Consider the following 27,215-nt stretch of genomic DNA (forward strand, 5'->3'; position numbering starts at 1 on the left):
TTAACGTACATTTGCAGACCACCAGAGATTGTGTTGAGGACAGGAACAATCCCCAGTTAATGCTGCCCATTCCATTTCTGCTCTCAAAATGGCTGCCATGATTGTCGCATTATTCCTGTTTGAGTACACCACTAAACTACCAGGGATTGTAAGATAGTTCTGGTTTTTGGGAGGATGTTCTTTTTTGTACTGTGTTTGCAAGTGATGCAGTTATGATCTTGCCTGATAATTTATATGGCAAATAAAATTTTTTGCAGGCGTTTAGGTCTTTAAATTTGGGATCATAAACTCTCTAGGAATAACTCTCTCTGGAGCTATGACATCATCTGTCACTCCGAGTGTGGTGTAAAGTCAGCCACTATAAAAGCACTGTGGCTTTTAATTTCAGTTTTATTAGCTGCAGTCCATGTATGTGCATGCTATTTTGCTTGGAGGTAAAATACAGTCTTTCATTATTTAAATTATATTCGGACTGGGAGACTGGGTTTAGCAGAGGACTGCAGACTGCAAGCTCTGACAAACTCCAGCAGCCCTTGCTGATCCACATTCCCACAACCATACTTGAGTTTTCAGCTTTGGCTGAAATCAGGTAGTGATTTTCAGCTACAGTTTTGGTTTCAGCTGAAAGCTTTCAGACAGTTTCAGTGGTCATTTCGGTTTTGGCTGTCACCAGAAAAATCAGTGTCAGTTGGCCGTTATTGTACTTGGTAAACTGAAATGACATGCTTGGTCAAGAGATTTTATGCTGGTTCTTGTGCTGTTGTTGTTTTTTTGTTTTATTTTTTTAATTGTAAACCGCTTACATTTGCCTTCTGATTTTATATTTGCGGTATATTAAATAAATTGAACTTGAACTAGATTTGTGAGAAAGGAGAGGCCTAATCCAGCCTTTTCTGGGGTGTTGCATAAACAGTACTGTGAAAAGGAAGGCTGCCTTGTTTTGTTCATGGCAGACATTTGGATATTGTCTTTTGTGCTAATCTGGATTAAAATTTAATTGAAATTTTATATTTATTAACTGAGAGTGACTGCAGTACTGACATTTGTGTTTCAATATGTTATTTAAAGGAAGTTTCCAGAGCTGTTTGCACAGTTCAAATCATTCCTGGGAGTGAAGGAATTATCTTTTGCGTCACCACTGACAAGCGATAGGTCGGGTGATGGGATTGGCCGAGAAATCGATTATGCATCTTGCAAACGGATCGGGTCAAGTTATCGAGCACTTCCAAAAACATACCAACAACCCAAATGCAGTGGGAGGACAGCTGTTTGTAAAGAGGTATTTCAGTATACACACAGCAAAATGCCTTTTACAGCTGCTTTAAAAATGATGTGGGCATAAAGTGCAAATTGGCCTCAGCCTTTATTTATAATAATAATAATAATAACTTTATTCTTCTATACAGCCATAACCAAAAGTTCTAGGCGTTTTACACTAAAAAGTGCTGGACAATCAATGAAATACAATAATACAGTAAAAAATACAAATATTTGTAAAATAGAATTTCAATAATATATACTCACTAAGTAATAAACTTATCAAACAAAGTGGTCTTAATTAATTTCTGAAAACTGCAATAGGATAACATAGCTCGCTGAATACATTTACCTAACCAAGATTGTTGCCTACCAGCTTGAAATGCTAGGGTCCTATCTAAGAAGGTCTTATATCTACACCCATTCATTTTTGGATAAGCAAATAAGTAGAAGTTTCTAGTTTCTCTTGATGGTCTATGCAACACAAAATGAGGAAAAAGGTAAGCTGGAGACAATCCCGATATCAGCTTAAAGCAGATACAGGAAAATTTGAATAATACTCTTGCCTCCAAAGGCAGCCAATAAAGTAAACGATAATATGGACTAATATGGTCATTCTTTTTTAAACCAAAAATCAATCGAACAGCTGTATTCTGAATTATCCTTAGAATTTTTTTGGGTGCTCCTAAATAGATGATGTGACAATATCTAAAATAGATAAAACTAATGCCTGCACCAATAGTCTGAATGATAAAGGATCAAAATTTATGGTTCTTATATTTCCACAATGTAAAAAAGCATTTTTGTTCCACTAAGGGTTCCTTTTATCAAGCTGCGGTAGGGGTTTAACGTGCGTAATACTGCACGTTAAACCGCCTGCCGCGTTAGTTTTTTAGCCAGCCGCAGGGGTTAGTGTGTGATGAAATGTCCGATGCGCTAACCCCGCTAGCGCGGCTTGATAAAAGGACCCCTAAGTTCGTGTGATCTGCTCTATGCAATTCCTATAAGGTTTTTTGTTTTTGTTGGGGGGGGGGGGGGGAACGAAGCAATAGCTGGTAGTTCTTCTTTTCTATCCTAGCACCATGAGCCTTTACTAGCAAGTCCATGGATATCGGTCCCTCTTTTAATAGACTTGCCCTCTCCAGTGCCTCTAGGCTGTTTATTGCAACTATGGTCCTGAGACTGGGAGCCAAGCACTGTTTAGTTATAAAGTACGTTTTTTAGTTGTTCTCTGGTGCTGGTGGTACATTGTTAATTTATACCCAGTCAGCACTGAAGATTCTGGAAAATGTGATAGGCAAAAAGTCCATGCTGAGGACCAAGAGACCCACTCCAGAAGGATATTTCAGTAGATGGTTGAATTTTTCTCTGTGACGTAAAGAACAAGAGCTAAATTTTTATGCTTTTTGTATGTCCCATTACTAACAAGGCAGCATAGTTTGAGTCTGCATGATCTTCAGTTATGTACTTCTCACATAAAGTGTGGTTGTTATCATTTGTCCATGTAGAATTTGTGCTAAGGTACAGCTATGAACTTTACAAAGAGCAGTACTAGCTTAAGGTATGTCTAACAAGACAGAAAAAAATGGAAAACAAGCTTTAAGCTGAATCATGTTGGAGACCAAAGTGTCCTGTCTATTTGACCGAGTTGTCACTAGAGCAGAGCTTCTCTGGTGGTACTAGAGACCCACCCAACAGGTGCATTGTTGAATATCCACAGTGAAAGACTTCTGCAGAATATATACATCATGGTAATATATTGTTGTGACTTTGTATCTCTTACCAAAGGTGCTGAATGATACTTGGGTCTCATTCCCATCCTGGTCCGAAGACTCGACCTTTGTCAGCTCAAAGAAGACCCCATATGAAGAACAGCTTCATCGTTGTGAAGATGAGCGCTTTGAGGTGAGTTATTTGATGTGGACGAGAGGACCGGGGCCCTTCAGTGTCATTAATTGGGGCCTATTTTATGGTGGTGGAGGAAGAGGAAAGATGATGCTTTAAAATAATTAAAGGAAAGCTTTGTATATCCACTCTGTTATGCTCAGTGTTTCAGAGAATGGTATGGTTATTCCATGTTTCCTGCATCAGTTAATATTGAACTTTAATATTCTTCAAGCAGCTTTCTTGCAAATTAACTTTTTTTAGGATCAATGTCATAGGTTGTCTTGTACACTGTAAACCTGGTTGGTCCTTATCTCTGGTATAGCCAGATAATAGAGTGATCCATAAGACTATGGTAAAAATTCAACCTCCATAGAATATGTTCTAACTCGTGTAGATAAAATATGGTTAAAATTGGAATTAGTTGGGGGTAAATTTAGAGGTCGCTCATGTTCCAACAATAACCTCATAATGCAGCTGGCTAGGCTATTCATAACAATGTAGTAAGGTGGTCAGAAACTGTTACTTACTTTATATTGGTTCAATACTAAATAGCCATTCTTTGAAGCTGTTATTGATGTTTTTATTGTTATATGAATAATATCTTAATACTTGTACTGCTGCAAAGCAAAAAGTTTAGTGATAAATAGGTAGTTGAAAACCGAGTTGATGTCGCATTTTAGGATAAAGACTAGAAGCAGTGCTGAAGTATGGCTGCTAGGGAAGGGCACTGATGAACTGTCCAGTTCACATCTTCCAACTAATGGGGATGTTCTTCGGTTGATTATGTACTTATATACACACTGACAAAAAGGCTGCTTTGAAAGAGGCAGCTCATCTGGCCCTGTTCAAGGTCTTAGAAATTTGGCAGCATGCAAGAATATCACATCAGCAAATAGACTCAAGGATTTGCATGTTGATGAAGCTTTACGATGAATATGAGAAACTAAAAAAGATCTGGCACAGATACATTGAATGTGATCTGGAGAATCAAGGAGCCTTCAAAGAAAGTCTTGTCCATCTTTTTGATGTTGCTACCAGTGACGAACTAATAATGAAAATCGAAGCCGACAATTTCTAATCGTGCAGAGGCAAGATGTTTCGTTAGCATTGACACTGTCCTTACAAAGGAGGAGGATAGAAAGAGAGCGCAAGAAGAACAATTTAATAAGTTTATCCCTGTCCCTGCCCCATCCCTGCAAGCTCTGACCTCATCTGCACAAACCTCGAACACTTGTGATTTTAAAGATGGGACAGGGACAGAACTCGAAGCGACAGGCCAGAGATGGAGATGGATTTCGCGGGGATGGGGACAAATTTTTCCCCCCGTGTCATTCTCTAGTTTGCAGCCAAAGTAGAGGCAGAAAATGCCATTGTCAGTAGTTCTACGCTGCCAACTGCTACTTCTCTCCCTCTGAATATTGCTGAAGTTGACTCTGACAGTTGTTCATATTCAGATGCTGATTTTGAAGTCAATAGAAACCCTTGTTCCAGTTCTCGGTCAAAATAGCCAAAGGTGAACTTTTTTGCACAGCCTGAAGTTGCTGGAGCATTAGATTGTATTAATTTGCCAGACAGGAGTGCCAGGTTTACACTTGGCCATAATGTAAATGACATGATTTTGTTAAGAAGCTTACTCCAACGTTCACAGTGCAAGAACTGTGAAGAGGCAGCCACTTTGAAGGATGAATTCCTTGATGAAACAACAGAAACTTCATTATGGCTACAATGGGATGGAAAACTCCTGGACATAACTAGAAGTAAAGCAATGGTTGACAGAATTGCAGTACTTGGCCCTGGCAACAGAGGAGAGAGGTTACTCAGAGTTCCAAAAATTGGCCATGGAACTGGCAAACAGCAGTACTGGATAAGTAGAGTCTTCGGAGATGAGTCCAGGGACTGGTGTTTGAGATCACTGCGAAAAAAGAAGGACCCAAGCCTCGGGGTAAACTAGAGCATCAAAAGAAGAGGCACAGGAGATGTCGATACCAACCTTCAGTTACAAATGTTTTATTAAGGGTTTTCCAAATGTTCAAAAACAAGTCCTTTAAATGTTATACGAATATAATCCTGACTAGGATCCAAGTTTCGGCAACTATGTCGCCTTCCTCGGGGGACAAAAAAGAACTTGTGATACTCTGCTAATCTTGCTTGCGCTTCGGCATCTCTACTTAGAAAAGGAGTGCTTGGTATCGAAGGCACGCCAGCCTTTGGTGAGCTTAGGTGGGCCAACGCGCCTCCCTAGGCTCCCAGAGGCGCCTACATTGTAGGCGGCCTGCCTCGGTTGTTTGTTTTTTGTGGGTTTTTTAAAATGTGCATCCCGATTGTGTAGTTGGCTGCCTACAATCGGGATGCTGTTAATAGAATTTGGCCCTTAATACCTGCTTTTTAACAGTTGTACATGTCAGTGCCCTTATTCAAAGCAAATTCTGCTATAAATGCTATGATTTTATAAAAATATATAAGTACCTATGTATCTATAAAATAACACCTAATTAAACACATTTTTAGCCTCTTAACCTAGATACTTTATTGTGAAATTAGCCTCTAAATATCTCTATGGGCTCCTTTTACTAAGCCGCGTTAGGGCTTTAATGCGCGGAATAGCGCGTGCTGAATTGGCACGCATGCTAGACCTTAACGCCAGCATTAAGCTGACATTAGTTCTAGAAACGTAGCACGCGGTAATTTCCTGCTTGCGCTAAAAACGCTAGCGCACCTTAGTAAAAGGAGCCCTATATGTAGTCACATATAGACAGTTTCAGTAGATTAAAAATAGATTCAGATATCCACAATTTCTGCCTAAATCTTCCCTCCATCCCAGAGATCAACCATGTTTGAAAAATTCAGATTCCATTACAGGTTTTCAGCGGAACCAGATTGCTTCCTGCTGCATTAAGTTATCATAAGGGCTGTTTTCAAAAGATTTTACCCAAATAAAACTGATTTACAACATACACTTCACACTGCAAAAATAATTTCCTTTTAAACGTTTGCTTATACGTCCACAGGTAAACCTGTGAGCCCACATAAATGTTACAAATTGCCCTACATGGCACTATATATATGTACTTTAAAAGACTGTGACACCATATTTGATATTGACAAATCTGATTTGGTGTACAAGTTGCTATTTGTGACTCCCTTTCAGATGTGCTGGGGAAACAGCTTAAGGCGCCCCCCCCCCTTTTTTTTTTTAAGATTTCTTGCTAGAGCTTGTAATGAGTGAGTATACAGTGGTGTTGTGGTTTTTAGAAGTACCTTGTTTTAAAATGTGCTTCTTGTGTCTAGAGGCACAGTACACACTGTACAATAATCTTCCTTAAAATAATAATCCATTTTTATATGCTTCCTGTGGTTATTACAGTCCGCCAATGGAAAAATGATGCAGGGAAGTGTGCCAATGCACCATGGTTAAGTATCCTCTCACTGCAGCAGGTTTTCTGCTTTCTCTGTGTTTTTCTCCCTTTTTTCCCCACTGCACCCTGGGACATTTTGGGACAGAGCGACTCTTCAGATTCCTTAATCGTTCTATATATTTACCACCTTTTCTGTATTTTATGGGCAGCTGGATGTTGTCTTAGAGACCAACCTGGCCACTATCCGTGTGCTGGAGAGTGTCCAGAAGAAACTGTCTCGTATGTCCGCAGAAGATCAGGAGAAGTTTCGATTGGATGACTGTCTGGGTGGAACCTCAGAAGTGATCCAGCGCAGAGCCATTTATCGCATTTATGGAGACAAAGCACAGGACATCATTGAAAGCCTCAAGAAGAACCCCGTGACAGCTGTTCCTGTTGTGTTGAAGAGGTATGGCTTACATTTTCAGCTTGGTTCTGCTTAATCCTTCTGATTTTTGGTTTTTTGTAATGCTGTAGGCTAAAAGAACATGAAATGAAATCTCAGGAAGAAGCACTTGCTCAGACCGAGAACTGAGAAGGCATATTAAGATAGGGAGGGGCTGCTTATAGGAGAGCAGGCATGCAGTTTTAGTATCAGTACTGATCCTAGTGAAAACTGAATTCTTTTACCCCTTTTGTTGGCCTTTTACTGAACCAGCCTCAAAATTATCCCCAAAATAATATATGCAAGGCATTTAGTATGTTTCAAGAGGGGATTTATGTGCTTTTAAGACCTTGCGTAGATCATCATCAGTGGTCAGTTTTGATTCTGAATCTATAAAAAGTGTCAAGCTATAAAACGTTTAGCTTGAATGTTTAAATGAGGTGTTAATGATTATATCATTGGCAATAAGCAAAAACTCAACAGTTTAATGTTAAGGAAGCCATTTTAGAGTTTGCCTGGCAAGTATTGCGATAAGGAAGCAGCATTCCAGGCTCCTACTAGGGGGTGGGGTGGAGGGGAGGTGGAGTGTATTTGCAACTGTGGCTGGAACTGGGGTTTCTGACCGTAGTGACTAGCTGAGCTTGGGTGGGGGAGAGAGGGCAGAAAATAAACATAAGTGGAAATATCCAGGTACTGAATTCTGACTGGTTCTGACTGAATTGATATAAAGGGACCTGTAAGAACTATCAAGCCAAATACACAGCTCCACACATACTGTTTTGAATTTTACAGGTTGAAAGCCAAGGAGGAGGAATGGAGAGAAGCTCAGCAAGGTTTTAACAAGATTTGGCGAGAGCAGTATGAAAAAGCATACTTAAAGTCACTGGACCACCAGGCTGTAAATTTTAAGCAGAATGACACCAAAGCCCTGCGCTCAAAGAGTTTGTTGAATGAAATAGAGAGCGTGTATGATGAGGTGAGACCATTGCTTGCAGGGTGGGACACATGGCCTCTTAGTACAACATGTCATGATTCAGTTTTTTCTTTTCAAATCACTGTATTACTGTATATATTCAGATATAAGCCAAGATTTTGGAGCCCAAAAATGGGGGTCTTGGCTTATATTTGGGTCAGCACCCACCCACCCCCCCTTCTGGAGCTGTTGCAGGCCTTCGCTGGACCTGCCATAAGACCCGGTGGTCCAGCGGTGAGCTGGAACAGGAGGGATCCCTGATGATGATGAAGTTAAAGAAGCGGTGCTCACCTGGCTTCGTGAGCAGCTGAAAAACTTCTTCTCTGCAGGAATGCAGAAGCTGGTTGAATGATACAACAAATGCATTGTCTTGCATCATGATTATGTGGAAAAGTGATTTGTTCAGTTGCTCACAGTTATTTTTATGAAAGTCGTTAAATGTATTTTTCCTTTATTTTTTTCCTTTACCCTCATAGAACCAGAATACAGAAACCAAAGTTGTCCTTCCCTTCACAACTTACCTCATGTATAGTCAGGTCTAATAAATGATCAAATTTTTATCCCAGAATAAGCAGGCAACCTATTCTCAACCTGTGAGTAACGTCATCCACGGAGCCCGGATGCGGACAGCCTCGCAAGCAGACTTGGTTAAGAACTTTAGAAAGTTTGCGACTGCTGTACCGCGCATGCGCAAGTGCCTCCCCCGCCCAGGCAAAGGCGCGCATCTCCTCAGTTTTCCACAGAGCCGAGAAGACGTGTTTTGACACTCTGCGCTAGACTCAGTTCTACTTCATGCCTTCTCTCACTGCGGCTCGTATTTTATTTTTTTTCAGAGTCGCTGTTTTCTTGCGCGTTTTATTTAAAAAAAAAAAAAAGACTAATTTTTTTTGGTGTAACAACGTTGGGTCTACCATGATCTCAGCCTGTTGGCTCGATTGCATTGTGCCTCTTTCTAGTCTGGTGCTCCATCCTGCTTTTTCTCTGGATGTCAACTTTAGGTACAGCAACTTGAGTGGTGTGACTAGGCCTTTCCATAAGGCCCTTACCCTGACTTCAATCGTGGTCTTGACTGGTCAGGTCTCCTGTGGAGATTCCTTCCTCTACCTCGTCCTCGAGTTTACTTCAACTTTTCTCGACGTCCGACTACTATGTCTTTTTCTGAGTCTCCCTCAGATCTAATAGCTCAGCAGCCTAATCCAACCATGCCACCATTAGAGCAGGTGGCTTCAATGCTGCCTGTCTTTGACTTGTAGCCACTTTACTCCTGCCTCGACTCTACTTCCTGCCATCCAGCCTGGGCAATCAGCAGCATCACAACTAGAGTCCTCAGGGCTGCCGTGAGAGTCAAGTCCTTGAGAGTGCCTCGACCTGGACCTTCACACTCTACACAAGGAATTGAGTCATTCAGAGTGCCTCGAGATCGCTCTACACACTCTATACAAGGAGTCGTTTTTGAGAGTACCTTGAACTCAATCCCTACATTGTAAGAATGGAGTCGAGTCCTTCAGAGTGCCTCGAGATCACTCTACACAAGGAGTCGAGTCCTTCAAAGTGCCTCAAGATCGCTCTACACACTCTATACAAGGAGTCGAGTCCTTGAGAGTGCCTCGATCTCAATCCTTACACTCTAAGAAAGGAGTCGAGTCCTTCAGAGTGCGTTGACCTGGAGCTTCACTCTCTGGACAAGGAGTCGAGTCCTTCAAAGTGCCTCGATCTCAATCTATACACTCTATGCACGGACCTCAATCCTGCAGAGTGATTCGAGACACCTTGTCGCAAGGAGCTGAATCCTTTTTGGTGTCACGTCCTCGTCCTCCAATTGTTAGCCCTTCTTCCTCATATAAGGCGTTGCCCTTTTCGAGGCATAGGGCGAGGTCTCCTCGACATTCATCTTCCCAGTGTGCCCTCCCTCGATCATGAGACTGCTTTCTGAGTTTTCTGTTGAGGTACACATCGAGTTCCAGGTCCTCCTCTTGAGACAGGTCTCGATTCTCCAGGCATCGAGGCTCTTCGAGGCCTCCACCCTCTTTGTCGAGGGTACCTGTTGTGCCTGCAAGGCATTCTGCACCTTCTTTTCTTGGTTCAGAGTATCAGTACTCCATGGAGGCTTCCTCCTCACTTTTAGCAAGGCACAACGGCACGAAGTCACAAGCTCCTCTTTCTTCGGACCGGGGCCCTATTCCTCAGCATCTGGACATCTTGTTGCAGTCTGATTCCAAACACTCCAAAGTGTATTCGGACGACTGTGGTATGTCTCCTTCTCTCGAGGAGTCTTTCATATTGTCCATGGCTGGTCTTCTTCCTCACGGGCTTTTTGAGTCACCATCTTCCCTTCCTCCTGGGCTGGCGCATTCGGAATCTCAATCCAAGATAGTCTACTGTCATGCCTTTGGGAAATCTTTTTCTGTGGCCTCTTCTTTGCTCAGATCCAGTCCGGCTGATGTTTTTGCCACAGCCCTTCCTGGCAGCGGGGGCAAGCTCTTTGACAAGCGTGACCATCGTCTGCATCACAACTTACTGATGTCACGCCACAATTTGCCCGCTTTTCTTTGCACTTTTTATCATAAGTTGCATATTATGCCTTGCCTCTCTCCTCTCGAGTCATTGCCTTCTCAGTGGCAATGTGGTGTCTTGCTGGCCTCCGCTTTTTAGTCATGAACCGGCTCCTACCAAAACATCTGGTCTCATTTCATTGCCACAGCAATAAATTCTTCTCTATTTTCTCACAGCAGCTACCTCTGCTTATTTGAGCATGAGCAATAGCTTCCTTCTACCTGGTCTAAGCCTTCCACGGCCTTCAGACCTCCCAGACGTTTTTTCTTTTTCCTCAGAAGGTGCCTCCTTCTCATCTCTCTCTCTTTTTCATCACCAGAGCAACACCTTCATTGGTTTCGCTCTGTCCTTTCCTCTCCCTTAGGGAGTCGTTTTCATTGTTTCTGACCATTGGGTGTTCTTTCTATGAGATCTCTGGGTCACCTCTCTGCTCACTGCAGATTATTATCTACATTTCATTCAGGGCCACCAGTCCTTTCTTCAGGAGAGTATCCTTCCAAACCGTTGCATTGCCTCCGTCCATCAAGCATGTTCCTTTGGCATATTTAAGCATATCAATTTTCCCCCATCCTTCTATATTCTGAAGGAATCGGGGAATATGTGATCTCTTTTGGATCCAATTATTTTTTCAGACTTCGTTCTGCTTTCTGGATCTCATGAGGCTTACATTTCCCCAGCCTCTCGCAGTTCCTTAGATTTAGGTGAGATCAGAGTGCTCTCTTCGGCCTGGCCTCATCTCTAGAGCATTCATCAGGTGCCTAGTTGTAGTTGCTGCAACTCTGCAAACTCATAGTTTTCAGGTGTCCCTTACCTGGATGACTGCCTCATCAGATTTTCTTTTCTCAGGCGGTTTTTTATACTCCAACAGATTTCTTGGTATCACAATTCTGTGTCTTGCAGCCTACTTTCCGAAGTCCCAGTTACGCCCCTATCAGACTCTGCAGTTCCTCGGAGCTCTCCTTGGCACTGTGCCTCTCAGAGCCTTCCCTCTTCATCAACTAGTCACATGATGGTTCTTCCACGTTGCATGGCTTCGGCCGTTCATATGACTCTTTTTGCCAGATTTCACCTCAGAATTCCTCGGTGAGCCCTGGCGTCTCAGTGGGCTCAGTTTTCGACCCACTCTCTCAATATATTACTATGATTTCTGCGTTGAATCAGTCCCTTCGCTAGTGGATATTTTCTCCCACTTCTCCAGGGGCTTTCTGTTTTCAACTGCCCCCTCATTGCCTAGTCTTCACGACAGACTTTTAAATTCTGCTTAGAGGGCTCATCTTGCCAGTCTCCGTCCTCAAGGTATTTGGTCCACACGGATCGTTCATGTCACTTCAATCAGTTGACACTCAGAGCGTTCTTCAATGCTCTCTCTCTTTGCCTAGCAATTCTTTAGATTTGGAATTGGGCAGTCCTTCACGACATCTTCCTGACAGCTGTCTACAGTCAAGCAGTGCGGCATTGTCTGGCAGGTCCTTTACTTGTCTCTTCTTCATGTTTTTCTCAGTGGGAGACTATTCTGATGGATCTCTTTGCGTCTTTCCACTACCATTGCCTCAGTTCTGCTCCGAAATTACTCTCCTCACCAACTGTACTCAGTAACTTTCTTGTGGAAATGGATGCTTCAGTTCCTCTTTGCGTGTCTCCATTCCTTCTTATACAATTGCTCACATTCAACCAGGCACCTGCCATCCTCCTTTTCATAACTCCTCGGTGGCCAGCGAACCTTTGGTTCTCCCTTCTACTTCAAATCAGCAGCAGGGAGCCTCTACTTCTACCAGTTTTTTTCCCTCACTGCTTACATAGAGTCAGGGGTCTCTACTTCATCCAACCTGCAGTCTCTACACCTGACATCTTGGTACTTCTTGACTTAATTACCACTTTACAGTTTTCTCAATCTGTACAGGATATTTTAGAGGCTTCTAGAAAGCCTGCCACTAGACATTGCTACAATCAGAAATGGGCTAGATTTTCTGCTTGAAGCATCATTCATCACAAGGAGCCTTAATCTTCCTCCTTGTCTTTAATTAGGATTACCTGTTCCACTTATCACAATCAGGCCTCAAATCTACATCCATTCGAGTCCATCTCAGTGCAATTGCTATTTTTCATCAGCCTATTGAAGGGAAACCCCTTTCTGCTCTTCCTGTGGTTTCCAGATTCTGAAATACCTTTTCAATGTCACATCGCCTCTCAAACCTCCTCCAGTGGTTTGGGATCTCAATGTTGTCCTTGCTCAATTGATGAAGCCTCCTTTTGAACCAATGGATATGGCTCATCTTCACTATCTCACTTGGACAGTGCTTTTTCTCATTGCTCTCATGTCTGCTCACAGGGTCAGCGAGCTACACGCTTTAGTTGCAGACCCACCTGTCACAGTATTCCATCATGGCAAGGTGGTCCTTCGTACTCATTTAGGATGACCTAAATGAGTACGACCTAAAGAGGTCTCAGAATTTCATCTCAACCAATCTATTGTACTTCCAGTGTTTTTCCAAAGCCTCATTCTCATCCTGGAGAAACAGCTTCATATTCTGGACTGTAAGCGTGCTTTGGCTTTCTACTTGCAACACACAAAACCACATAGATTTTCACCTCAACCATTTGTCTCCTTCAATCCAAACAAGTTGGGACATCTGATTTCCAAGCGCACCATCTGTTGATCTGCACCTGTATTCTCAAATACTGTTAAGAGGTCTAATCTGATCTGTTTATTATATGCCTCAAATTTTTAGAAAAGCCATCTTTACCATATTTGATATCTGAGCATAAAAATCATAGCAGAATCATTAGTCATGAACCAAAAAATATTCTATCCATTTATGATTGAATATAAAGAAATATTAGTAACCCAATTGCCAAGCCATAAGTTTTGAGGGTTTTTTTCCCATTTAATTTAAGATGTTGGTCCCTCATCTAACTAACCATTTCCTAATGAATATCCTTTATCCAGTATTACATAAATCTGTTTTAAAGATAGATTTTCAGTGAAGCTGTGGACCAGGAATAGAGACAGAATTATCTTGATAAAATGGATTGAAAGTTACCCTGGAAGTGACTCTAGTGTCCAGTACTAGGTGGGCAAGAGCCCAGAAACTAAGAAAAGCCTGTTGCTCCCTAGGCAGATGCTATTAATGGAAGAATTATTGAATACAAATTTTTTTCTACTAACTTCTTGTTTTTCTTCTCTTTAAATCCCATCAAGCATCAAGAGCAACACACAGAAGGCCGCAATACTACAGTAAGCGAGCCTCACCTTATCTTTGTCTATGAAGATAAACAGATCCTGGATGATGCGGCCTCCCTCATCAGCTACTATGTGAAGCGGCAGCCAGCCATCCAGAAGGAAGACAAGGACACCATCAAGCAAATCATTCATCACTTCATCCCAGATCTCTTTTTCTTCCATCAGCCACGCCTACGAAAGGTCTCTGAAGAGTCATCTGATGATGACCAGGAGCCCAGCATGGAGTGTGAGCCAGAGGCAGCCGAGCACAGGAAAAAAACTATAACATCTCCTCAGACTAGTGTACCAGAGAATCAGGTTGAGCCCTGTGTGGTGGCAGCAGCAGCAGCTTCTGCGGCACCGACTGAGCATCATGGGAACATGGAGGATGTCTATAGTCTCTTCTTCGCTAACAACAACTGGTATTTCTTTCTCCGCCTCCACCAGACTTTGTGTGCCAGGCTGTTAAAGATTTATCGTCAGGCTCAAAAGCAGCTTTTAGAGTATCGAAATGAGAAAGATAGGGAGAATCTGCTCTGCGAGGGAAGGAAAGAAAAGGCAAATGATCCTGCGATGGAGCTCAGGCTGAAGCAACCAAGTAAGCCTAGAATGTTAATATTCATGAAAACAGAGGGAAACACTTTTTTATGGGTGGGCATGTATTTTAGGTAACCGGTGAATGTTCGCTTTTGCTTTACAAAATTATCTGAAAATTGTAAGGCTAATTGTGGAAACTGAACATGCTCCAGCCCGATTCATTGCATTGGCTTTTTTCTTTTAATGGTTTCATAATTATTAAATGAATTGCAAAGCTATTCTAGAAACATATGCCTTGCTATCAGTAACTAATTCACTAGCACACCTTCCTTTTGGCTGAGATTAAGCAGTATTTAAAAGCTTTAGTTCAGTGTAACATGGACTGTGATTTTGAGCTTTGTATGGTAAAGGAAAACCCTATCCTGGTTGGGTGATGTGCCTCTTTTGTTCATCATCTTCTTTTTTGTGGCTTTATGAAACTTCCCATGTTATTTAATTTAAAATGGCCATTTATATTTTGCTTACCTTTCCAATTCTAGGCGGATTACAGTAACATTCATTCATTCAAACAGTTCATCTTAAGATAATTAAAAAATCATCCTCAGAGTACATCAAGGTTAAAAGAGAAATACACATCAAATTCAATTTCTATAAAACAACTATTTATCATGAATGTCAATAATATAAGAAATAATGCGTCCAAAAACTTCATTTAGACAGATTGTTAGATATTTTTGAAAAAGCATGTTTTCAGTAGTCATCTAAACTTCATGTAATTGCTAATCATTCTGATATCTATAGGTAATGAACTCCACAATTCTGGGCCTTTTCCTACTAAAATTCTATTACTTCTCACAACTTTCTTTGATGGTATAACCAACTTTATCTCAGAATATGAATTTTTAAAAATGTTATAATGTCATTAACATAGTTTAGGCCTAGACCATATACAGTATTGTTTTTTAAATGCCAATGTGAGAATCTTAAATTTGACTCTGACTCCTACTGGCAGCTAGTATAATTGAACTAAATATGGAGTTGCATGATCATACCCCTCCCCCCAATAAAATTAGCTGCTGCATTTTGTATAACTTGAAGCTTATGTAAAAGTTTATCAGGCAGACCTATAAGAACAGCATTACAGTAGTCCACCTGTGCTAAGATGATCAATTGAATAACGTGAAAATGTGTTATAACCTGTGTCACCCTCAGAGGTCAGCATACATCAGAATTGAAGAAGGTCAAAATGTGTCCTTTCACTTTGTGAATGTCTGGCTTGGAATAAATTCTAGCTAAAAGAGGAATTTGACAGACTGGGTCATAGGCTATGAATACTAACGTACTGTAAAATATAAAGCGACTGCTCATATTCTATCTTATTGAATATTTTGAGAAGATGAGTATTTTAAGACTTCTGCTTTCAGGTGAAGTGGAATTAGAAGAATACTACCCAGCATTTTTAGATATGGTAAGAAACCTGCTCATTGGAAATATTGATGCAACCCAGTATGAGGACACCCTGAGGGAAATGTTCACAATCCACGCATATATTGGCTTCACCATGGACAAACTTATCCAGAATATTGTACGACAGGTGAGATCTTAACCTCTGAATATTCATTTTCTGCTGTTCAAAGGAACCCATTGAAGTTTTTCTTTATTTCCATAATATTCTTTTTCCAAGAAACTTGGTTACTTGCAAATGATTTGTGGGATTTAATACGAGACTGAATATGGCATTGGTGAAGTGAAACTCCTGCTTTGTGTGCCATTGAAATCTTTTTGGCCACGTGTAATTCCATGGTACAAGTAGTGGCACTTCATGTGAACTAATCAAAGTAATGAGATGGATGGGAGGCCAGTCATCCTATGTCCAGTGGTAAATTGAAAAATTAAGTTGGTCACCTCTTTTCATTGGTTTGTACCCATTTGATTTCTTACTCTGAGAAGGGGGCTTGGAAAGAGGGCAGGGGAGATAAATAAATAATGGTGACATTTGATATTAATTCCCTGATCCAGTTTAACCCTAGTGAGTATGGTGTCATAGGATGTAGGTATAAGGAGATGGATGGGAAAAGGTGGTGGATGTATGAAGCAGCTTCCTTACGGAGATAGGGACAATATTGGAATTCAAGAAAGCATGGGATAGAATAGCAGAGATGTTAAAACTGCAATTACCCCTTGCGATGGATTCGCCTACAAAGAGTAGAATGAAGTCAGAAAATCAAGTGAAATTGATGACTGTGGAAGGGGTTTGGGACATTTATTGCTCGTTAGGAACCACCATACGTGTATAGTGCCATTTTAGATCATGAGTGGAACTGACATGAAAGTGAAGGCCATCAAATAATGTGACATTTCACAAGAGCAGGTATGCATGTTTAGCTCCCAGGAAGAACCATTTAAGTGAGTTGGGAAATGGTATAGGCTAAGGTGCTATCCACACAGAGAGGGGAGGAGCTATTTTAGTACCTTAAACATCTAAGACATAGAGGAGGACAACACTAGGGTTTAAACGTTTTTGCTGCCAGTTACGCGTATAGGTGGCAGAATAACAGCCAAGTGGCATCACAAATACATGTATGGCTACCATTTTGCAAAACTACACTTGTATTGTCCCTGATATCAGACCCGTCTCCCAGCAACATGCCTCCACCCTCCACTAGACCAGTTGAAAAATTCCTTTCATCCAATTCTGAGGATTACTCGGTGGGGGTACCCTGGTGGTCTAGGGTGTGGAGATTAGGAGTCAAACTTCCATATAAGGGCATCTGTCCAAACTGACACCTTTTCATAACTTGTTCATGGGTCAGACCAAGTGTAAATCCTGATATCAAGGTGTTAAGGCATACACATTCATTCCTCTTTTGAAATAGGGGATAAACGTGTATCTTGTGGGCATGCCCTAGTCCCACCCAAAATATGCCCAGATCACACCTCCTTGCCATTAGCACACACTCCTGTTTGAGACATGCATGTCCTTTCTAGCGTGGAAACATAGACTTTTATGCTAGAAAAATGTTTTACATGTTGGGTTATGCGTGTCTTGAAATATGAATAGCCCTTCTAAAATGACCACCATTAGCTTTTCTCCTGTAAATTATGTGCAGGGCTGTGAAACCCACAACCTTCATCACTACTTTGACCCTCTACACTTTCATTGCCTTTTTCCAGTCTGAGCTGAGTATATGTTCCATTTCTACCAGTCAGTTCATGGCATTTCCCTTTCTGGTCCTGTGGTTTGTAAAAGAAGCACATGTGACAGATACTGCTCTCAGGCAGCTAATTATCTTTAGAAAATAAGTATATAAAGGTTTACTGACTTAAGTTAACTGGCTTTCCACCGGTCCTTTTTACTAAATGGATGCTAGGCTCATAGAAAAGACAAGCTGAAAATACCTGTCTTTCTTGTCTGCCAATTAATTATACTGTTAGGATTATTACACCAGAATGATTGTAATATCAGTGATGTCATTGAAACAGAATAATGGTCATGTAACCTATAGCAACAAGGAAACTTGACTTGACCACTAATTTTTATCACTGGTTAGGTAAATTGGCAGTTGGTCACTGAAGGATTTTTGAATGACTAAAAGCTTTGTGGTAAGACATTGCGTGTTAAAAGGGAAGAAGTGGGGTTGGTTTTTTTTTTTTTTTTTCAATCATGCAAAAAAAAAAAAAAAGCTTCAATTTGCACAAGCTTGTGTGTTAGACTCCATGAGCTCTGTTTAACTGCCATTATAGACTCTTTCCCTCTTCCTCATCTTCTTTCATCACCCTTGTTTTGGGGTTCAGCTGCATCATCTGGTGAGTGACGATGTCTGCTTGAAGGTGGTGGAGCTGTATCTGAGTGAGAAGAAGCAGGGAGCTGCTGGGGGGAACCTTTCTTCACAATGTGTGCGAGCGGCCAAGGAGACTAGCTACCAGTGGAAAGCTGAACACTACATGACTGATGAAAACTGTTTCAAGGTAAGAAGGGAGTGATGCACCAGAAATGGGGATTGTGGATGTACGTATGTATAGTTACAGATGCGTCCTGTAGTCAGTCTGCTTGTCTTCAGAAATACATTTCTGTTTTAAATTCTTTATTCATTTTTGCATGTTACAACAAGTGTAGCAGTTAAACTCGTATGAACTTAAAGATACACATATATGCTTTAAGTATAACATTTCATAACAAATTAATATTCTGTAATATTTTAAAAATTATGTAAGAAATCTAATATTTAAATTATTCTTATTGAATAGAATAACCTCCCCTCCCCTCCCTCCCTACTCAATAATACATAAAAGTATCATTACTGTAAAACTATTCAAATAGTCCTGTATTATGAAATAACAACAAGTAAAGCCCACCCATTTCCCCCCTAATCAAATATCTTATCATGAGAAAAGTTAATCATTCATTACAAAAATCAGTTAATGGTCCCCAGATTTTCTGAAATTTACTAAAATAACCTTTTTGCGTTGCTATAGTGAGTTCCATTTTGTATATATGACATACAGAATTCCACCAGAAATTGTAATTTAACCTGTCATACTTTTTCCAATTGTATGTTATTTGCTGTATTGCTACTCCAGTCAAAATAAATAAAAGTTTGTTGTTATTTGACGAGATTTGACTCCTTGCTCTCATAGTTGTTCCAAATAAAATAGTATCATATGTCAAGGCTACCGGATTTTCTAACATCCTATTAATTTGAGGCCAAATTGATTTCCAAAATGATAAAATATATGGACAATAGAATAAAAGATGATCTAATGTCCCAACTTCAAGATGACAATGCCAACATCTATTAGACTTAGAGCTATCTATTTTTTGCAAACGAACAGGGGTTCAAAAAGCTCTATGCAAAAACCAAGTTTGTCTCATAGATGCTGACACCGTACATCTTAACCTCCAAGACCAAAGTCGTGGCCATTGAGATGCATTAATTTGATGCTTAATCTCAATGCTCCAAATGTCTCTAAGACCATTTTTTGGCTTTTTATTTACTAATCCAGATATTAATTTATACCACTGTGCGGCTCTATGATCCATAGAATCCATCTGAAAGCATAAGAATTCCAGACTATGATAATTAATAAGATTTTTCCAGTCAGGGAACCCTACCTGAATGGCCTGCTTCAATTGCAACCATCTAAAATATTGTGACTTATTAAGACTACATTTCTTGTTAATGTGTCCATTTCCTTCTTGGATAATGTTCTGCTTGGTTTTAAATTCCTCTATGGATTTGTTCACTAGGGATGTAAAATGCAACACAGTTAATTCAGGATTCAATCTTGTGGATTAGTTCTTTTTATCCATTTAATATTAGCTATTGGGACAAGTGAGCGTGAGTCAGGTTGTGGCTGAGCTTACTTCAATAATTATGGCTGGCTGCATGGCTCCTGTGCCTGCCCTCACTTTTGACCAAGGGAATGCATTGTGTGGAGGGGCTGGGTTGGATTCATGTAGCTGTCTTCACCTTTAGTGTTTTTTATTCACTCTAAAAATTCAGTGTTGTAACTACCCAGAGCTCTGTGGTGATGTTACAGAGTTATTAATACTGGCATGGTTATGCCAATAATTCATCATCCTATTTATATGCACATGTTTATACCAAATCAGTTGTCCTATTGCCACTAAATACCCTATATACATTTACATACCTCTTAAGGAGGTTGGCCATTTCAGCTAAATGAACTGCCGTATTTTTCGCTCCATAAGACGTACTTTTTCCACCCCCCAAAAGGAGGCGGAAATATGGAGCTGAATACCTCCCCACCCCATTACCTTTTTTTTCATTCTGGTGCCCTCCCTCACTGGACACAGTTGTCTGCCTGGTCTCCGTGAGCAGTGACTGCTGACGCAGCTGCCTCCAAGTCCTGTTCTTTTCCCTTGCGGCAGAGCGTCGCACAAGGCTGCCTGCCCGGAGAGAGTGGGAGCCAGAAGGCCTTGAGCATGCGCAGATGCTCAAGGCCCAGCCCAGCAGGGATCAGCGGCAAAAGGCAGGCTCTTCCGGCACTGGCACGTCTTGTGGGTTGGTGCTGCATGCCAGTGCCAGATTGCGGCAAGGGTTTGGATGGGCAGGTGATGCCAGTTGTCGGGGGTGGGGGCGGGCAAATCAAGTCAGTGCTCGGTTTGCGAGGCACAATTTGCAAGAGTGTTTTGCTCGTCTTGCAAAACACTCGCAAACCGCGTTACTCGTAAACCGAGGTTTGACTTTACTTATCAATGATCTAGAGATAAGTAAATTTGCTGATGACATAAGTTGTTAAATCGCAAGAGGATTGGAAAAATTGCAAGAGGACCTTGTGAGACTTGGCATCAAAATGTTCTGAATTGGTCTGATGGAACTAAGGAAAGAAATTAGCAAGTAAGCCCTAATTTCTACCTATATAAATCTGGTAATTGACTCATAAATTTGTAGCCGAGAAAAACATGTTTTATATCTTGTCTAGAAGAGAAGACAGTAGAAAGGTGAAATCTTCCAGTGTTACAGAGAGGACAGTTCAGACAATTGACTTTTTGTGGTTTAGTTTGATTCAGTCATGAACCTGGGCTTAAAATAAAGCATCCATCACTCTTGCTGACATTTTCAAAGCAATACATTCCTGGTTAGCCTCAATAAGCATGTTGCACTGTTTGTGTGATGGTAGAACCAAGGGAATCAATTCGGATTTAACTCCCAACTACTTCTGTGGTATTTGCACCCTAGAATGATCTGTAGAAGAGCTGTATCAGCTAAACCAATCAAAATATAAAGCCTAAATGTCATAGGTGCACAGTGTGGTTGCCTGGTTAATTGTCTTTAAGATAATAGATATAAAACAAAAGAAAGGAAAATAAGATTTTGATTTTTTTTTTATTAGTAAATAGGGTAGTTAGATAAACTTTTCTTCACAATCCCAAATACCTATGAGGTCTCCCATTTTTGATTATACAGCACAGTAAAGAGTGCAGCACTGACTTTAATTAGTGGAAATTTTGCAGATTATTTTTCTCAAGGTTTTTGTTTTTTTTTTGTGCTGTGGCCTTTTAGGTAATGTTCTTGCAGAGGAAAGGGCAGATAATAATGACCATAGAGTTACTGGATACGGAAGAAGTTCAAACAGAAGACCCTGTAGAAGTTCAGGTAAGAATCGGATGGGGAATCTGAAGGTTTATATATCATGTTGATGGCTTTTCTGATATGCCAGCCAATTTTTGACCCATCTGTGCACGTCCCCTTCCGCCCCGTGGCTCCACAGCTTCTTTAGTAGGCGCTCGTGGGGTACCTTGTCAAAAGCTTTTTGGAAATCCAGCTATACGATGTCTATAGGGTCACCTTTGTCCAGTTGTTTGCTTATCCCCTCAAAGAAATACAGTAGGTATCTTCCCATTGAAAGGCAGCTGCTTAGTCCTTCAGTGTTGCTCCCGGCTATGGGAATGACCCAGACAAGATGTGCACTGTATTTCCAAATCAGACAACACATTTATTTGTAATCAGAGTATATAAAATGTAACAGCAGAAGCGCACCAGTGACAAGCTGTACTATCAGATAGGAAATGCAATGGAGAGAGAGAGAGAGTATACAAACTGAAGCCGGCAGTGTCTGAATGTATGGGGGTCTCTAAGGAAAAAGCAGGAAGGGAAGCCCAATATATAGGCTTTATGTTGGTCTACACCCCTATATCCTGTGCCACCCCAGGATTATTTCAGTTGGTGCAAAATTGCTTCTGTACTGCCCTTTCCCTCATTGCCCCCCTTGTTCCTGTGCCCATATCTGGAGAGTTGCTTCTTGCTCTCTGTGGTTTTCCTGCAGACAGGTCCTTTGTCCAGATGTGCAGTGGCAGTTGGTGATGGCCATTGGGTCACAAGATGTGCTGACAGTTGACCATTGTCACCTGATTTTTCTGTAAGGCTTGGCCCTCTCCTTGAGAAACGAAACTTTTCTGACCACAGGTTCATCTTAGCCACAGTAGAAAATGTTCAATAGAAACGTCTTTTAATTTGCACTTGTAGATAGTGGCAGCATTTCATAGGGCCCACTGGCCAAACACCCCTCATCATGGGGTCACTGCCCAGGCATCCCTCTTCACCATCTAGTAATAATTGTCAATTAAGATGGAATATACCCTTAGCATCCCTTTGAGGTGACGCCTGTTTTCAAAGTCAATGTACACATGTGCTTTCTCCTTAAATAGTCTAAGGATAAAGTAACTGCAGAAATAATGCAGCTTTTTTTTTTTGTGCATGTTTTCTTTGACCAAAACAGTGTGGGTAGTTCTGACAATACTGGGAATGCCTCTGCTCAATATAGGTAAAGATTTGCATACTACTTCTTAGCAGTGGCTTCTCTAAACTAGACAGCTGCATGGGAACAGGATTAGTGGGGATCCTGCAGGGATGGAAGTAGTTCCTGTGGGAGTCTCATGGGAGTGTACCTGCCCAGGTAGACTGAAGATGGAAGGGAACAGAAGAATGGGTGAGAGAAGATGGAAATTTGATAGACAAGGGAGAAAGATTGAATTTTGAGAGTGGACTGAGGTAGAAAAGAAAAAAGGGGAGAAGTGCTAAATGGAAAGGTCAGTATGTCAGAGGCAGTTGTAGTGCTGAAATGGAACAAGACAGGAGAGAGGAAAAAAGACAAATGGGAATGAGCAGCTTGAAAAAGAATTTGCAGAAGGCAGGAAAGCAAAAAAGAGAAACTGGAACTAACTTGATGAAAAAATAAATATCAAGACAACAAAGGTAAAAAAAAAAATTTGAATTTATTAACTTAAATTTATTGCTGTAGCTGGTGGGGATCCCCAATCACTGCCAGCTAAGGACCTCCTCCAAAGGTGACTGAAACTCCCTTCTACCAAGTGCGGCAGAATCCTTGAGCCACTGAGGTGCCAGAATTTGTGGCTCAGGGACATTGCTTCTTTCTGCCAAGCTTAGTAAAAGGAAGTTTTGACCATCTTTGGAGGAAGTTTTCAGCTGACAGAGCTCGGCGATCCTCATCAACTAGAGCATTTATATTTTATATTTAATTCACCAATGTACCACATATTGTCAGCAATACATAACATATCATACCCATCATAGTCACCATATCTTAAAAAAGATATAGTGGAATTAGAAAAGACAGAGAAGGGCGATGAAAATGATAAAAAAGGATAGGACGAGGAAAGGCTAAAGTGACTAGGGCTTTTCAGCTTGGAGAAGAAACAGCTCAGGCGTAATATGATGGAGGTCTATAAAATATTGAGTGGAGTAGAAAGGGTAGATGTGAATTGCTTGTTTACTCTTTTCCAAAAATAGTAGGACTAGGGGGCTTGCAGAGAAACTGCTAAGGGCTAGATGCACTTAAAGATACTGGCTGATTCTGTGGCTGATTCTCCAGCAGTGATCGATGCGCTATCAAGTTTGCATGCAAATGATTTGCATGGAGATGGATTTATTAGGGCCTGATTCTCTAACCATGCATCCAAATTTTAGGCGTCGGTAGGCGTCCTAGTGCTGTCTGGCAGCCAGTTGGGTCGCACATTTTCTAAAAAAAAACTCAGGCAAGGAAGGACGTCTACATTGTAGGCATCTGTCGCAGGTCTACAGAAATACATAGGGACACTTAAGGACACCCATGGCAGGGCATGGGTGTGGTTTTTCCCAGATGTTGCCCTGGGCGTGTTTAAGTGTCCCCATACATCTATGTAGACCTACAACAAACGCCTAAAATGTAGACTTGCAAAATGCTGGCCTACATTTCCCAATCATAAAAATAGCCACTGCAGCTGGTTGAGCTGTTCACAGCATGGGAATCTCTGATCAGCTGAGCTGGTAGGACTCCCTGAAACTGTGGCTTCGAAGAGTCCTGACGGCTCAGCTGATCGGGGAAAATTCCCCTGCTGGGATCAGCTCGGCCGGCTGTGATGGGCAGAGGACCCCTGACACCTACTCCCGAGATCGGCAGGAGGGTGTTTGGGGTGGGGTGTTGGGAGTTTGAGGGGGCTCAGCAGTAGGAGGGAGTGGGCATCCCTCCTGCCAGTGTTGGAGGGGGGGATTTGGCAAGAGGGATGCCCACTCTTTCCTGCCTATCTTGGGGGTGGGTGTCGGGAGGGGGGAAAGTCCTCTACCCTCCACAGCCAGTTCAGCTGATAGTGGCAAGGGAATTTCCTCCCGATCAGCTGAGTCGGCAGGACTCTTCTGAAGACACAGTTTGCAAGCTCAGCTGATCAGGGATTTCTGTGCGGCGATCAGCTGATGGCAAGGGATCCCTCGTCAAAGATAGGTGGCTGAGCCACCTGTCTTTGTGATCAGGCAGGCGCGATTCTCTAACCTGCATCAGTTGACATAGGTGACGCTTAGAGAATGGGAGGGTAAGGTGTCTTTTTTAAAGGTAGATATGATTCTACCCTTTCTACACATGACACATGATTCTCAGCTGCTTCTTAGGCAGCTGCCAAGACTGGCGTCCTGTACAGAATCAGGCCCTTAATGCCTACTGATGCCTGAGATCAGTTAGGTGCCGTTAGGCACGATTCTATAAACAGCGCCTAGCGGCTGATTGACATTTCTGCTCAATGGCGTCTTAACAGTTAGGTGTCATTTATAGAATCAGAGCCTCAGTCTTTTAATACTTTTCACAGCACTAATGTCACTAGCATATTAAAGGAAAAATAGCCCCTTGCTTTTCTTTAATCCATGCATAAATATGTTCAGGATGGATTGCATGCTTGCAGCATTTGCACCTCAGATGGCTTATAATTCAATATGATTTTTGGATTTCTCTCTTTTGTGCATTCAAGAGCAAAACTTGTAAAACCTTTGTGTTTTTGCAAAATTATATTTTTTTAAAATAATTTTTGAGACTAGTACAGAAATGAATTGCCATTTAGGTTTCTGTTTCAGGTAGTTCTTATTGTGTTTGAAGTGAAAGGTTTACTAGTTCAACACAGGCTGGGTTCATACTCCTATTTATTTTATTAACAGAAAATTCGGAAGTCTGGTTAATGACCCTTGTTTCTTCTAATGTGAACTTACCAACTTCTGTTCAATTCAGAGCTTGGAAACTTACTTCCCTGTATGTTACAAAAGCAAAAGCCAGAAATGAAACCTTTGTATTTTTTCCTGTTTCAATTTTTCTTAAGCACTTGGCCAATTACATGGAACAGTATGTTGGAGTGGAAGGGTCACAGAGCAGTCACAATGATGGATTCTTACTGAAGCCTGTGTTTTTGCAACGGTAAGCGGTGATGTTTGCAGTACACCTTTTGTTCATTACAGTGGTTGACCAGGCTCTATTGTATATTTTCTGATCCAGGGTATACAGAGGGTAATTTTATGGGTCCCAGGAAACAAACAGATAAATGGTCTGCAAGATCCAAACTGGCAAAAAGGTGAGCAGACCAAAGAGATACTGAAGTATTCTAAAGTACCGTATTTTTCACTCCATAAGACGCACTTTTTTCCCACCCAAAAGTGGGTGGAAATCTCGGTGTGTCTTATGTAGCGAAGATACAAAAAAAAATGTACCCCCCCCCTTACCATTTAAAAACACCCCTCCAACTTACTGTACCCACCTATACACCACAACATGTGTCATCTTTATGTAGGTTCAGTGGGTTTTGGAGGGCACCATACAATATAAGCAGGTTATATATAGTGACTTGTACATGGGACTTTTTAATGTGACATTCACTGTAGTACTCTTTGGAGTACCCCTCTGAACTGTGTCTGTTTGGCCCATTTGAAGCTGTTTTCAGGATTTCCTCAATGAATATGCATGAGATCTATTTTGCATGCACTGCTTTCAATGCATATTCATTGGGGAAATCCTGAAAACCCGATTGGATTCTGGCCCTCGAGGACCGGAGTTCCACACCCCTAGGCTAGAATGTACTATTTCTTTCACATCTTTGGGTGGTGGGAGGGGGTCGGTAACTACTGGAAGAGTAAGAGGGGGGTCATGCCTTAATTCCTCTAGAGATCATCTGATCAGTTCGGGCACCTTTATGACCCTTATTCGTTTTTAGAAACAGGTCTACCCCAAATGTCTAAAGCAGGGGTGTCCAATGTCGGTCCTCGAGGGCCGCAGTCCAGTCGGGTTTTCAGGATTTCCCCAATGAATATGCATTGAAAGCACTGCATGCAAATAGATATCATGCATATTCATTGAGGAAATCCTGAAAACCCGACTGGACTGCGGCCCTCGAGGACCGACATTGGACACCCCTGGTCTAAAGGGTACCCTGGACATTTTGTTAAAAGGTGGATTATTCCTGCAGAACATACAAGTCCTAAGCCCGCCCAAAATGTGCCTCTAACACGCCCATTAAGACTTAGACACACTGGAGACAAAACAACCAGAAAGATGTCTAGAAAGTCAAGTTTTGAAAATGGCCACTTAGATGTTTTGACTAGTAAGACGTCCAAGTGCTGGTTTATGCCATCTTTTGGACATCTGTCTTTTTTTAAAAAATGAGCCCCATAATGTTTTTTTAATCAACTTTTAGCATTCTAAATGTCCAAAAATTGGACATTAGTTTTTACCCCTCCGGTAATGTTGCTGATATAATTTGCTTTGGACTACTTTAGAAAACTAAAGTCTGATTTTGGTCTGCTCACCTTTTTGTTAAGAAGAACATTTTTAAAAAATAAATTACTCGTATGTTAAACAGCTTTTATAAAATTATACAACTGAAAAGCACTTCTTAGTGCCTGCAGTCTGGCACAAAGGATAATATGAGCATTATGAATAATAATAATAATTTTATTCTTATATACCGCCAAAGCCATGAAGTTCAAGGCAGTTTACAACAAAGAAGCGCTGGACAATCAGCGAAGAGGTCACAATTCAGAGTCATCAATACAATCTTATATAATGAAAGAAGTGGAAAGCTATATAGTTCTTAAGGTTACTGGTTGGAATAGCAGAGCTATAAAAATTCTTGGTTTACAAATCGATTGAATAAACTCGTTTTGGCCAATTTTCTGAAATTGAAGTAGGTTGAAGAGAGCGTGATAACGTTACTCAGCCAATCATTCCATTTGCCTG

At 41.3% G+C, this 27,215-nt stretch overlaps 1 protein-coding gene across 1 annotated transcript in view; it reads left to right on the forward strand.

The window, feature by feature from the left end:
- The window catches only part of SIN3B (SIN3 transcription regulator family member B), a 91,364-nt gene that overhangs the window by 53,554 nt on the left and 10,595 nt on the right, over positions 1–27,215 (forward strand). Inside the window, exons 10-18 of the mRNA XM_033956327.1 lie at positions 1,069–1,279; positions 3,046–3,162; positions 6,710–6,948; positions 7,717–7,900; positions 13,650–14,268; positions 15,632–15,801; positions 18,003–18,176; positions 21,236–21,328; positions 25,309–25,403. Coding sequence (XP_033812218.1) covers positions 1,069–1,279; positions 3,046–3,162; positions 6,710–6,948; positions 7,717–7,900; positions 13,650–14,268; positions 15,632–15,801; positions 18,003–18,176; positions 21,236–21,328; positions 25,309–25,403 — 1,902 coding nt within the window. The remainder of the gene's footprint in view (positions 1–1,068; positions 1,280–3,045; positions 3,163–6,709; positions 6,949–7,716; positions 7,901–13,649; positions 14,269–15,631; positions 15,802–18,002; positions 18,177–21,235; positions 21,329–25,308; positions 25,404–27,215) is intronic.

This window comes from Geotrypetes seraphini, chromosome 8, assembly GCF_902459505.1.
Source record: "Geotrypetes seraphini chromosome 8, aGeoSer1.1, whole genome shotgun sequence".
In the NCBI taxonomy this organism is placed as follows: domain Eukaryota; kingdom Metazoa; phylum Chordata; class Amphibia; order Gymnophiona; family Dermophiidae; genus Geotrypetes; species Geotrypetes seraphini.